This window comes from Paralichthys olivaceus, chromosome 13 (genome assembly GCF_024713975.1).
Source record: "Paralichthys olivaceus isolate ysfri-2021 chromosome 13, ASM2471397v2, whole genome shotgun sequence".
In the NCBI taxonomy this organism is placed as follows: Eukaryota; Metazoa; Chordata; class Actinopteri; order Pleuronectiformes; family Paralichthyidae; genus Paralichthys; species Paralichthys olivaceus.
The window spans coordinates 12,339,715-12,354,205 of NC_091105.1; the positions used below are offsets into that span (position 1 = coordinate 12,339,715).

Below are 14,491 nucleotides of genomic sequence, written 5' to 3' on the forward strand. Positions count from 1 at the left end.
GACTGATTCTTAATCAGAGCAGACAAAGACAGCAGGGTCCCGTCCTCTCGTCTGTCCCTCCATACTGCAGAGCAGAGAGGGGGCAGACACGAGGGGCTATAGCATGAGATATGAATCAGCTTAAGACAGCAGGGGGCACTGATACAAGAAGGTCTCAATGCATGTTAACTCAAAAGGTAGTGTTGTCAGTGTTGCTCCAAAGGGGAGATGTCAAAGATAAAAGAAGTATGTGGGAGTGCTGTGATAAGAAATATGCTAAAAGCAGTTACAACTTTGTAAAGAAGAGAAACAGACAGAAAGAGAAAACGGATGTATCCCTAAAGAGAACAAAAAGACAACAGTCACAAATCCGGGAACACAGAACCAGATACTCTCACATTCACTGCAGAGACAAAACACATGCAGTTATGAAATCCTCCCCATCCAGAGTCTGAAGCAGAATTTCAGCATCTGCAGCAGAAACGCAGCCTTTACAGAGTCACTGCGGTGGTTTGGTGGCTCTGTCTCACTGTGTCATCGACTGCCTGCACAGTATATGCAGCCATATCTGGTATGCTGAGAATGCTGAGCAGGACAATGAGGGGAATTGTTTCAAAATGGCTATATTTAGGATTTCAGAACAATATTGCTTCCTCACAAAGTCTCATAAGAGAAAATTAGACTAGATGTAAGAGGTGGAATCAGTGTTATAAACTCTTTTCCTCCTCCTCCTCTTCCTCAATACATTTAAGTACATTAGGCTCCAGTTCTCCCACCCTGCTCTGGACATAATCACTTTAATCTCCTCAGAAATCTGTGGCTCTCTTAGCAATTTTGTGTCTTGCTTATAGAAGCCATGTCAGGGATCCCATGACTTACATGTGGTTGTATACAATTTTATAGAAGAGTTAAGCATTTATTATTCACAAAAAAGCTGTTATTCTCAGAAAATATGGTTAGAAATATTTTCGATTACTATTTTTTTAAATTTAAAATCAATATCTATCAGTGTCATAATATCAAACCTGATATTCATTTAGATATACATTAATAATATGCACTTAAGCCATAAATCTGATGCATTTAAGAAATGGCACCACTTACACACATAAACAGACAGAATACAAGACAACAATCACACACAACACCATCCACCACAATTAAGAAACTCAACATAATCACAGACCAAAACAAAAAAACCCATATCACCAAAGACCTCTACATTATATATAAGCAAAGTACTGTTTTTTCACAAATTGAGATTTAAGTGGTTTCCTTTCCAAGCTAATTCAGCAGTGCAATACTAGTTTACCAAAGCTCTGTGAGCCCGGTTGGTTTGGAAAGATGGCCCCTTATACCATCTGCTGATGGTAGCAGCCATATACAGGATAATATACATATCTAATCAACCGACCATTCATAGAATCTTGCAGTTGTCCGGCTATCTTACTGGCCATATTGTGTCTGTCTTCTAAAGTTTCCTTTTATTATTGACTGATGATGAAAAATACCAGGTAATGGGACAACAAGTTAGAACACTTTCAACAAAAGAGTGATTGAAAAGAAGCATTATATCTCTACTATGGCCACAAATGTCGTACGGTACCAAACCTGACTCAAGCACCAAGCCCACAGGCCAACTGCTTAATATTCACCATGTCAAGTAATTGCTTGAGGGGGTATTAAAAACTGTGTTGTTGTGCGGAACAAATGTGTGACATACATGTACGGCACAGAAGTGCCAGACAACATTAGATTCTTTCCTCCTCCGGGGCTGATGCAGGGGGACACTGTAGCCCCAGCAGGGCCAGGCTGAGGTCTCTAAGTCCAATTGGGGGCTGGTAGTGTGTACTCTAATGTGTGTGTCTTCAAGTGGCACGCTCAGGCTTCCCTGCCTCCAGCTACCTGATGCCAAATAACTCATGAATGATTTCAACTTGGCTGAAGATGAAATTGGCCTCATATACTACTATGATTCTCCCCCTCCCTACTGATCGTGTGTCGCAGGCAGCATATTAGAGGTTTTCTTTATAAAAACTTTCAGTAAGGAATGTCTAATCAGAGCCAGACTGTGATCTTTTTTATTTTCTTGTTGAGGTGGCTCAGATACAGTGGCATCATGGCATCCTGGCACCTTCCTGAGCCTTTCAGCAGATCCATGAATGTGCCGGTGCCCATAAGGAAGCTATACAGAGTGGGAGAGAGGAGAACTCCCCCCCTGTGGATTTGGAGCAAGATTAAGGCCACTGGGTTATTATGCCACCAAAAACTCCACTCTTCTATCCCAGTAGGCAACCCACCAGATTAATCTACTGTATCATACATCCGGAAGCATCCCTCTTCAATTTCAAATATTCAACTGCATGCCCATGCTCAGAGATATATCAACCAAATAGATACTTCAACATAATATTTTGTATTACTTAATCGGATTGGACTGACTTTAACTGACAGACTGACTCGAGTGAGCCACTAGGGATAATATAAGCGTGGTTATGCTCCAAAATGACCCCAGAGAGTGTTTCAAATCACGATGACAGTAAATAAATCCAAATCTAGAAATGCTGCAGCTCCACATTTGCTATGGCACAAGAGAGATATCGACAGATTCATCAATTTGATTAAGCAGGCTTTGCAAGTCTCAGATGATATACATGTAATCCTGCAGCTCAAATGGAATATGCACATCACATGGATGAGGTTCACCCCCCAGTGAGATGACATTTACCCCCTGCATGTCTCCTGGGCACATACACACTCACAAACATGTTTTTTTCTGGCACACCATCCCTCCCCCCATAGATTTGAATTCCTCTTCTTGATCTGCTGCTAAATATTTGCCTCCATTTAACCCCACATCTGACTCTTTACCTTATTTGGCTGTTGATATGCTTCAGACAATCACAAAGCAACAATCTCTGTAGCCAAACACAACGTCCTGAGCTCTGTGTGTGCAAGTGTGCTTGTGCGTAAGTGTTGGGTTACGGCGCATGGTGCTCTTGCAGGCTGCAAGCTAAGATTTCAGATGGTCCTCCAGTATGTTTAGAACAGGACATGCCTGTCCCCACCCACTCAAAGCAGAGGTCACCCTGCTGCACAGACAGACACACACAGGAGGAGAGTGCAGGAAAATGCCAAGCAAAGTTGAGGTGTTGGGGGGTTGGTTCTCCTGTCCAACAAATTACACTTAAGTGGATTCCAAAAAAGCACTGATCAGGTTTTTATTAACATCGATGATCCTCAAGTAAACATTACAAGTGGGTGAAGTCAGAGGTTTACATGCAGGACATTCAAAAGCAGCACTGATGAAAGAAACAGACCTGTAGGACTGGTCCAAGCTACAGAGACGGCTAACTCCACTTACAGCTTTATTACTAGACCGTGGTGGAAGAAGTATCCAGATCGTTTAGTTTAGTAAAAGTACTAATGCCACAATGTAAAAAAACCTCTACTACTTGATTATAAATACTTTTTTATAAATAAAGCCTGCAGAATTATTACCAGCTCAATTTAGCCTGGCATCAAAAGACCATGAACATGAGCTTGGTCAGGTTTCCAGGCTAAATTTACTTTAAGTATTAAAAGTCAAAGTAGTCAAGTGTGGTTAATTTGAACAACTTTATATACAGTTAGATAGTTTAATACAATGGTTACCAAACTAGAAGTCAAAAATGAATCTGAGGGGTCATGAGGTGATTAATGGGACAGGAGAGAATAAAAAAAGTTAAACATAAAATCTGTTTTAATTGTATCGTTTAATTTTATGAAATCTAATGTTTTTTTGTTAAATTTGGGATCATATGAAATATATCATGAATCCAGGGGTTTTGGCCCCAATTGGTTGGTGTTGTGTTTTATTAGCATTGCATGTTACAATGTAAACTAACATGGAACTTAAGTGGAATAGAAACATCAAATAATATAAAGTTACAAAAATTATGTAACTGTGCTACTAGCTAGCTGTGCTAGTGGTTGAGTAAATGTAATTAGTCAAATTCCCCCACTGGAGGAGTGGGGGAGTTTTGATTATTTATGTCTGAGAATGATTTGTCCCTGGATCATTGTTCTAAATGCTAAAATTAGCTCCATAATAAATATTTGGTGTGGCTGAGGGACATCACTCATTAGATCATCAACATAGCTCCAGAACTTTTCTGTATCTTGGCAACAGCAGTTGCTAAGCAACGCTGGTAAACATGGAAGCGAGACAACCTACCAACTTCATGAGTCAAAGTTCCAATATGAAAGCCAAAACTTGGGATCTCAAAAACAGCCTTAATGAACAGCTCTGCGATCAGTGGCACACATGATGCTCACAACGACGTCTGTGTGGGACCTCCATGTTTCCACAACAAATGTCCACAGCACAACATATGATGCAGGCAGGGTCTAATTTAATCTTCTTTGGCATTTCTGACACCACCGTGTGACGAGCTTGGTCAGCGGGTTGTGTGTGCTGAAACACAGAGAAGAATACCGACCACATCTGCTCCGTACTCCTTCAATGTGGTTACTTATCACAGGCAACAAACAAGCCAGAAATATTGAAGTTCATCAACTTGTTCAATATGTCTTCCTCCCCATGGGGACATGAAGTGACACATTTAGTACCAGGACACACGTCCTTTGACCCTGTCTGCTTGCTAGACGTCACTTAACTGAATGGATTTGGCATGTGGCAACTAAGGACAATAGACAACAAAAGCTAGAGGAAGCATGCACATGAAGTGCAAAACATATCACAAAAGTCATTCATTACACAGGGAAATGTGTCTAACATGTTTACACAGTAATTGTAGGCTTGAAAATAATAAAATCTAATGAGAATAATATTTCTTTCCATATGGACACACCTTTTTTTCAAAGCTTTATTTAATGTCCCTGGAATGTGACAAAAAGTGAGTCCACAATAAACTCATCCCACCATAACATGAAATTCTTGTAAACACAACAAGCTGGCTTCAGAACTTCAAAAAGGCCTCATCAGAGGAAATCATGCGAGAAGGAAAACCAGAATCGCTTTGGAAGAAACGCCAGAGTGTGGATTTTTACAAATGCTCCTCTCTGAACGAAGCCACATCTGAGATTAATGAGGTGCAGGCTTGACAAAGACGCCATCTTTTCTCAATTCTGCACCGAGATGTAAACAATGTCCCGCCCTCAAAACAAACAGGGAACAGTCCATGTGGGAATACGCTCCTTTTTATCAGCAGCACACAAAAACTTTTTCTTGCAGTAGCATGCCTGAATTAAGTCTTAAAGTTAAGAGTTGGGCTCATTGTGTGTGTTTCCAGCCAACTAACTCTGAGAATAAGAACTTACTGAATGGAAAGGTTGATTATTGGCACATAGGGAGCATAATGGAGAGACAATGGGAACATTCCTGAGGGCAGCCATTGGACAAGGCAGTATTGTCATTTTGTTCTGGAAGTTTTTGAAAGCACGATGACAAGAGGTGGTGTGTGACTTATGAGAAAAAGTCCCCATGCTTTAAAATGTCAACAGCATGGTAAAGTGTCTTGTCTACTCAACAACTTTATTAAAAAAAGTTTGTGTTTTTTACACCTCTTTATCCAAAGTGTGATAAAACAAACAGAAAGCATTACAGGCTTTGGCTAAACATATGTCAGCTTCATTAGGTTGTCTCTGGCAGTCACCAGAGGAAGACTGTAGTGACAAATGCCACCAAATGAATCAGAGTAGGTTGGTTTTTGGGGGAAATATGCTTATTCTCTTATATGAGAAGATTGACTCATCTATTCAGTAAATATGAAGCCAAACAGGGAAACAGCTAACCTGGTAAGATAAAATCCCCTTAAACTAAATAAACGCATCATATTGTGTTTGTTTTAACAGAAAATATAGTTGAAAACCTGACTGTTTTACGAGGGGTTATGTGCCCAACTATTTTTTGGCAGGGTTGCCAGGTAACCAGCGGAGACTCCAGAAAGTTACAGCCAAGAAAGAGTCTGGCACACAACCGCTCGTAAAACTGCAAATTGCAGTTATTACGCTTCAGCTTTTGTACAGATTAAACAACTGAGATAAAAAGTGTAAGTTAGTGAGTGTTTGAGGCGCCAGTATGTGAATTTTGCTACAACTGAACCAGAGTGAGCCACAGTATTTCCTCTGCTGCCAGTCTCTGTGCTGCACTGGGCAAATCTGTTGCTACTCTTAGCTAGATGTGCCAAAGATATCAATCTCCCCATCTAATTCCAGAACAAAAAGCCAACATGCATTTCCCAAAATGCTGAACAAATACTTAAAACACCAGAAGTCCGCCAGGGAGGCAATATTCTCAATCCTGTCCGTTTGTTTGTTGATTTGCTTGGTTGTAAGAAAGGTTGCGTAAAAACTACTGCACGGATTTACAAAACTTAGTGTAAGGATCGTGTTATATGTGTCAGGGAAGAACCCATTCAATTATGATGCGGATCCCAGGGGTTGGATTCAAGAATTTTTCTTTCTTTCTTTAATATTTCAAGTCTATCTTCTGTAAGTGTGTGCATTTTGATGCCACTTCATTGAATTTAGGACACTGTTGGGCCTTGGCCTAGGTACGCGCTCTACTTAGTGCTATTCTATTTGACCATTTAGTTTGTGAGAAGTTCCAAAAAAAACATTTCCATAAAGTTGTTCCAAAATGGGAAGTGGAGTGCATGGAGCAGGCTCCTGGTGGAGGAAGCTCCTCAGCGTTCAGATAACACAGTCCATTGGAGATAAACCCAATTGAGCTTCTGTAGCAATTAGTGATAAGAACAAGATTAGAGTGAAAATTACAAGCTTGGTTACGGACAGCATTACACAGAGGCATGCTTCCACTGATCGTCCTGAAACGCTGGACTGCAGAGCTACAGAAGCATGGGGGGGGATTGAAGTGATATTTTCATCTGCACAAACACAAATATTTAGTTCCTACTTCGTTGCAATGAAAGGAAGAGGAAAGATAAGCACCCTCCTTGGGCACAAACTTGACTCCAGTGTATCACTCTACAAAGCAATTGTTAATAGCTTTGTACTTTGCAAATGACTCTAGATTGAAATATAGATGGTTTGCATAAGTAAGATTTGGCAAGACTCGATGGCCCTCTATTCAAATGTTACACGTTGAGGGACAGGCTGGGGCATGACAGATGTAACATGGCCCCATTGTGTGAGATGCAGGGTATTTTCTTGTCACGATGCTCAAAGGCTCATACCCTGTTCAGACAGCAGCCTCAGGTATTTCTCCTGCCTCTCCACCCCCACCTTCATTGTGTCTAAACCCCAGAGGAGAGCAGACTGGCGCGTGAAAACAAAACCACTTTCCCAGATTCCCATTTCAAATATGCCATTCGTGCCAGCTTAATAGGGGGATGAAAGATGAAACTTGGGAAACTTAAACCTGTCGCCCTGGAGTCAAAATCCATGTTTCAGTTTGCCCACCGTCGAGATTATCGTTCATTTTTCAGGGAAAATAGGAGAATGGGAGAGGTGGGGTGATGGTGGGGAGTCACGAGTTTCGCTATAATGCTCGGTGGTGCAAAGAATGAGGCTTAGCCAAGGAAATCCATTATATTTCTTCAAATTCTTTACGTGACTTACATGTTTTTGTGCTGTGTGGTCTGAGCGAGACCTGAACAAAACACAGCAAGCTAGAAAGTTCCTAGATAGATCCACAGATACTTTATTGATCCCAAGGCAAATTTAGGCAATTAATTAATGATTTATAATCCAATAAGGTACTGTTTTAATTCCCCTCTCTAGAGACCTAATTTCTGTATATGACCAAACTAAAGGCATATTAAGTATTTTGTTTCATTGAGGTAAACTATCAGGGTTAAAAAGACGTTTGCTAATATCTGAACTGTCCTGTATTTTAAAATCTACAGCCTGAGAAATGAACAGGATTTCAGTCTACACAAAAACATTTATTACTGTTCCCTTTCTGAGGTTGTGCCTGAGCATTCTCATGAGAGCGAAGCAAACGGTTCCCATGATCTCGGCCCCCGCAGCCATATTTGGCACGTTAATACCCACTAAATCTGACACATTTCCAACACAGAAACAGGTGTCTTCAAAATAAGGCAAAGTCTTTCAGGGTATCCCCTCATGTGGCTCCGCAAGCAGCAGAGAGGAAAATTATATGGTTTAAGAAAACCATGGCAGCCTAAACACAGAGACCCAAAACACACACAGCACTGAAATGTTAACAAGTAATTATGTGCCTGGACTACAGTATAGAAAAGAAATCTGACATAGTAAAAATAAGGTCATTGCATAGTTACTGGATGTACCTTTAGAACTACAAATTGCTGAAATGTTTTAAATATTTTTGGCAGAATAAAAACTGACCCTGGACAGACACTGTTACAGCAAAGGTGAATCCAAGAAAAGACATTTTAGTCCAGAACAAGAAACGTCTGCACGGCAACCATGATATCTACATCTGATACAGAAAACTTCTGCTATATAAAAATGATAAAAATGTTTGTGTCTCACTCAACAACATGGCTGCGTTGTTGTTCCTCTCACCCAAAGCAGTGTTTTGTTGTGTTGTCCTCTAGCCTGTTCCACATATGTTAGCTTTAAGCGCAACTTGTTTAATTGCCAGGAATGGCTCCATTGTGTGGCAATTTCTGTTCCGATAATAACCCTAAATACAGGTTAACGCGCGGCCGGGGGAGCGAGCTCGATACCATTTAATGCTGAAACAGCAGAGAAAGTGTTACTCTTGAACAAGTCTGGATCAGGGCATGGGAAAAAGCCTTGACGGTAGCATGTATGCTCCATTTACCTCCTGTGACTTCATATTCAGCAGACACAATGGGGACTTGTACTGCAGCCTGAGGAGTTGTTTGTTCATTTGAAATTATCAGACATTTTAACTGATAAATGAAAAAAAAGTGGATTTGGGGTTTTCCCCTAAATGAGCATTCTTTAACATTTATTTGCGCTTGTGGATAATGAGGTCAGTTGTCTAATCATGTGTGATACCAACAGCAGAGGAGAGCAAACAAACCAAGCGTGAAAATGTAGAAAACTGCCTCAACTACGATCGATGGGGGAAACATAACTGATCTCTGACAGTTGTTAACAGGCTTGGCATTTTGAATGACTTCACAAACATGCAGCCATCATTAGCCTAAATGTTGTGCGACACCAGACATCCCCTCTGTTGCAGTCGGAAAGCATGTCAGATCACAGACCGGCAGAGACTGCAGCCAGACAGTAAAAACATTGAGAGGATGCATTTTCTCCAACTCTTTTTGTGGCACAATGAAGTGACCAGCATCCTTTCCATTTTTAAAACAGCCCTGGTGTGGTCTTACTCCACTTGGAACGCCACATTATTCAAATGAGTTCTGACTGCGAGAGATTTACGGTAAATACCCTGAGGCTCCACATTAATCTGCCCTGTCTAGGAGGCGTCTTCATGTGTCGAGCATGCTCAGCCGCCTGTTGGAACTCAACATCTGATACTCAAAATATGCAGAGCGCTGTTTTTATTACTTTTATTACTTTTTAGTGTTGGAAAGTTCACATGAATTACATAACAGAATATCATGTGGCAGGCAGGTGAGCAACAGATACCACGTCCTGTTCCTTTGTGTAAACTGCATTTCTTTACAGGAGAAAGTGTTCAGTTGGAATTCAAGTGACGGTGTACTTATATAGGCCTGAGCAATAAAACAATATCAACTATTATCACAATATACTTGTCATCAATTGCAACATAGAAAAAGTCCAATATATATCCATGTCATTGTCTGTTTTGCAAGTGTTGTGTGTGAAGAAGTGTCATTCTCTGCCCATAAAGAAAAGTTTAAACCTTCACTATGGAGCAAAGATCAGTATTCAAACTATTTGAAAAACTAATGTGACATTTGTCATGAATATTATTAATAAGGACTGAGGTGAAAATATTGATCTTGATATCATATTTAGCCATATCGCCCATCCCTATAGGTGGTCGTTGTGTTAGGATCATGTGTTTTCAGTCATTTGAGCTAAGGCTGTGCAATAAAACCATATCAATTATTATTGCAATATGATTTTCATCAATAGCAATATCACAAAAGTCCAATATGTATATATCGATATACTGCTGAAGCATTGTGAAAGCACAGAGAGATGTAAAACACAACTGATCTACCTCAAGGTGTCTGTCATTCTGTGCTCATAAAGAAGAGTTTGAAACCCTCACTCAGGAAAATGAGTCTTGAAAGAAACTAATATAATGATGCGACACATATCGTGATAATTATCGATATCACGACATATTGATATAATAATCGCCCATTGGTTTACCCAGTGTAGCTGTGTACATTCACCAGGAGGTAAGTGAATAAACAGACATATGTTATCATTGCATGTTATTGTAAGTGTATAACAACCAGGGTGGGATAATAAGGTTATGAGAGTGCAATCTGCTTTGTTCTGACATTTCACTTACAGACACCCAGAGCTCAAGATGACTTGGCTGCAGAGCTCTCATTAAAACAGTGTTTCTGACATGCTAGCATTTCTAGGCTGCAGGCAGAGTTTCAGCTTCGTTTACCTGTTCTCTCCTTTTACATTTGAGGGTGGTGGGTGAAGAACAGTTTGGTTGTCCTCCATGTCCACGACACATTTTGTGTTCAGTTCAATTTCTGCAGAGAGAAGTTTGTTGGGAAAGTAAAAGCAGAGCGCGGGGGTGTGAAAAAGACAAATCTCTGCTCCTCAAACCACACATTGACTCCAGGCTCGAAGCAGCTAACGGCGAAAGAAATGAAAAGTTTTGATGGTGGAAGAAGCGTCGTGTAAACACTCACCCCTGCGGTTCATGGGCCGGACTCTCACTGCAACTTTTACCTTGGTATCCGACATTTTCGTCCACTTTCTTCACTCCCACCCTGCCTGTCTGTCTGCGAGCCGCCGACAGTCTAGTCCGTGAATCCCCCCGACGAGAAACCCGGGTTTGTGCCGGAAAACCAGGGCAGCAGACTCTACTCAGACGGCCCCGAAAAGAGTCCAGAGCCCGGGGAGGAGACACCGGAACATGTTCATTTTTCTTCCGTTATATCCAGCCCTGGTTTGCCTCTCGTACAGATCCAGTATCCTGCTCCAGGCTCAGGCAGCATCTCCACCGCCATCTTCCTCCGCTGGGAGCTCGACTGTTGCTGCTGCTGCTGCTGCTCTGACCGAGGGAGGGAGAGAGAGAGAGAGGGGAGAGAGAGAGGGGAGAGAGAGAGAGGAGAGAGAGAGAGGGAGAGAGAGAGAGGAGAGAGACAGAGAGAGAGAAGAGGGAGAGAGAGAGACAGAGGGAGAGAGATTTGATTTTTTTTCAGCCCTCTTTATTTGATCCTTTTTGTTTCTCATTAACACACAAACACCAAAACACATTCACATGATTTCTCTTCCATAAACCAGTTCTCCATCTTTCACAGAGCACAACACTCTCCAGTACACGCTCTCAAACCTCTCCACATGGTTCATGGTGCATTAATAGAGAGAGAGAGCGAGAGAGAGGTTTATGGACAAACTCAAGTTAAAAGAATCTGTAAAGATGATATCATTTCTCTCTCTGCAGCACCTATAGTAGCAGTTCCCTTTATTTCTTTATTTTGTTTCCCTTTATTCTCTATATTCTTTATATGAGATTGCATGATATTTTTCTACCCTTCATCACAGCTTTGTGGCCTTGAGGACATACATGTCTGTTTTCTTTAGATTGTTTGACTGGAAGAAAGGTGAAAGTATGTGTCTGACAAGAAAACCACAGGATTCTATAGAAATATAATAATGTGGGGATACATTGTGCAGTTTCGAAGGCTGGAGCAATAACAACATGACACAAACATTACTTCAACACAGGCTATAGTACCCAGTATATTCACATTTTTCATTTTCAACACAAAGGTCTATTTTAATGTAAAACTTTGCCTTTATTTAGCAATGCTATTGCCAGGTCAACCTCATCACTTAATAATATAATAATATGTTACGCTACATTTCACATACTCTTGGCCTGTTTACACATTGTGGTGGATCCAGTGTCAGATTTGGCAGAATAAATCTTGACTGCATGGTCTCCACTGTCCAGAACGATGAGCATGTTGTCCAGTGACACCAGGCTGACTGGGCGGATCAGGTGGTTCCCCACGAGAGGAGTGAGGACCGGGCCATTCTGCAGCTTCCCCAAACTCCAAACCATCCCCTGTTTACAGTCAGTTACAAGCGCATTTCCATCTGCATCAAACACCACACCGGACATGTTCAGCCTGACTGTGGACTGCAGAGTCAGGCTGAAACTGTCTGTCTGATGAAGCAGGTGGAAGTCCTTGCTGAACACTTTCAGCCTCGTGTGTTGATGCCGCTCTGGTGGACGTGTGTTGTCGGTTACATGCTCCATCACCGCAGTGTTCCCTGTCACTGGACAGCAGGCCACTGCTTTTGGCTGCTGGAGGTCAGAAATGGCCGTACGATGCTCCAGAATAACACCACGAGTGTAGTCCATTTTGAAATGGAACAGTGCGCCCGCCTGGATGTCTGTGACCAGGAGGTGTCCACCACAGCCTGTGGCCACACCCCAGGGCACCTGGAAGGAATCCCTGACCGTCAACACGTGGTTCCCTCTGGAGGTGAAAATCTTCACAGCTTTATCTCCTGCGTCAGTCACCACCACGTAACCACAGGGAGTCACGGCCACATCCACTGGGTGACAGAGCTCTCCACTGGCTTGTCCTCTTCGCCCAAAACTATTCAGCCGTGTGCCCTGTCGACTAAACACCACCACCCTCTTCTCTCCATCGTGGACCACCACTATTGTCCCTGACGACCCTAAAACAGCTATCCCAGTGGGGTTGATGAGAGTCCCCCAGCCGCCAAAAGCTGCGTAGAGGTACAGGGCTGAGGATGTCAGTCCTGCAGCCGGCTTAAATCCCCCTATCGCTCTGTGAGGAGGACCAGAGGATGTGGTACTCCAGGACAACAGCAGCTCCTGGAGGTCACAAAGAACCTGGCAGTGGGACGTGCTGTCAACACTGCACAGCTGTCGACAGAACGGGCACTCCAGCTTCCTCAGGAGAGGGTGGGACAGAGCTCTGATGCATTCCAGACACAGTACATGGCCACAGGAAAGGTTCTGTGGTCTGCGTTCTCTCTGCTGAGTGCAGAACTTCTCGAAGCAGACTTTACACTCCAGCAAATTGATCTGAACCTCTCTCAGTATGCCCTCAGGACTCAGGCTGCCACAACGTCCGGGACCAGGATTCAGAGCCATGACTGAAATACCTTGAAGGTCACAGAGCGATCAATCAGCCGATGCAGGCAGCCAGAGGTTTACGAAACCAAAAGACAAAAAAAAGAAGACTGATAATTTGAGAGAAATGGAGCGAATGATGAACAGAGAGGGAATAAAGCACACACACTCATGTCCTGTGCTTTAGGCCCAGAAAGTCACGTGACATTTTGCACAGCACTGAGGCTCTCTGCTGCCCTCCTTTGGAAATCAAATTAGACACCAGACAAGCTGGAGAGGTTGAGTGGTTACAGATCCTATGTTTTTGGAAAGGACAGCCTTCATAGAGCACATTCAGCAGACAGCATTCCTTTTTTAAAATGCATATGAAGTATTAAATTAGAAAGATATGTGGCTGGATTCAAAGGCAGTATCTCCAACAGGTGTTACAGAGTGCCAGGGTGTGCCGTAATACTCACTGTGAGGCGATACATGAGGATATTTCAAGGATTTTCTTCTAGGAGACAGAGTTTTTAGCTGTATCTCTGCTGCTACTCTTCACGTTTTGCACTATCTGACTTTTTTCTAATGGGAACATCAAGTGTATCTTGAAATACAGGTTGTTGTAGGTCAGCAGGCGGAGGCTATTTCAGTCTCTGAGTTTCACGGTGTGCAGACGTAGTGAAATCTGATCCGAGCCGGGCAGCGTTTGAGTCAGCCAATCTGGCACTGCTCCGCTGCAGCAGGGTGCTAGTCAAGGGTCAAGCAAGGTCATTCATGATTTCCTATTGTTTAGTGCACAGAGTGGCTCCTACTTGTGTGGATGTGATAGACAGTGAATAATTTGTTAAATGAATAATAAAAACCTTTAATGTTGAGAGTGAGGTGTGAACACCAGATTAGAATGACCTCCCTGCAGTTGTGTTCCTCTGGTGACCAGCGAAGTTGAAATTCTTATAGGGCAGTATTGAGATGTCATGTTCAAGAGGCCAACTATGACCTTGACCTTTGACCACCCAAATCGAATCAGTTAACCCATGAGTGTAAGTGAACATTTGTGATACATTTTAAGGAATTCTTTTTGAGGCGTTCTTTAGATAACGCTTTACGAGGCAAAATAAGGTTTTGTGAGTCACAGTGACCTTGACCCCCAAATTCTAATCAGGTCATCCTTGAGTCCAAGTAAATGTTTGTGTCAGATGTAATGAAGGTGCTTATGGGTGTTCTTGACATATCACATTCACAACAACATGAGGTCACTCCCTTTTCCTAATTATAATGAGTTCATCCTGAACAACTGAACAATTAATA

At 42.3% G+C, this 14,491-nt stretch overlaps 2 protein-coding genes across 11 annotated transcripts in view; both read right to left on the reverse strand.

Annotated features, from left to right (window-relative positions):
- Nucleotides 1-10,961, reverse strand: part of kif13a (kinesin family member 13A) — a 35,640-nt gene extending 24,679 nt beyond the window's left edge. For all 10 annotated transcript variants that reach the window (XM_069538004.1, XM_069538003.1, XM_069538006.1 and 7 more), the window contains exons 1-2: nucleotides 10,773-10,961; nucleotides 10,520-10,610 (exon numbers count right to left, since the gene is read on the reverse strand). In XM_069538004.1, the coding sequence (XP_069394105.1) occupies nucleotides 10,520-10,610; nucleotides 10,773-10,827 (146 nt within the window). In that variant the 5' untranslated portion in view covers nucleotides 10,828-10,961. The remainder of the gene's footprint in view (nucleotides 1-10,519; nucleotides 10,611-10,772) is intronic.
- Nucleotides 10,962-11,564: 603 nt separating this feature from the next.
- LOC109633187 (E3 ubiquitin-protein ligase NHLRC1) lies at nucleotides 11,565-13,780 on the reverse strand. Its single transcript, XM_020092829.2, has 2 exons — nucleotides 13,660-13,780; nucleotides 11,565-13,233 (listed from the first exon to the last, which is right to left on the reverse strand). The coding sequence occupies exon 2, from the start codon at nucleotides 13,220-13,222 to the stop codon at nucleotides 11,954-11,956; it is 1,269 nt and encodes a 422-aa protein (XP_019948388.2). The 5' UTR covers nucleotides 13,223-13,233; nucleotides 13,660-13,780; the 3' UTR covers nucleotides 11,565-11,953.
- Nucleotides 13,781-14,491: the final 711 nt, after the last annotated feature.

What these genes read in the sequence shown, in the direction of transcription:
- LOC109633187 (XM_020092829.2), bottom strand. Translation starts at nt 13,222, where the DNA reads ATGGCTCTGAATCCTGGTCCCGGACGTTGTGGCAGCCTGAGTCCTGAG.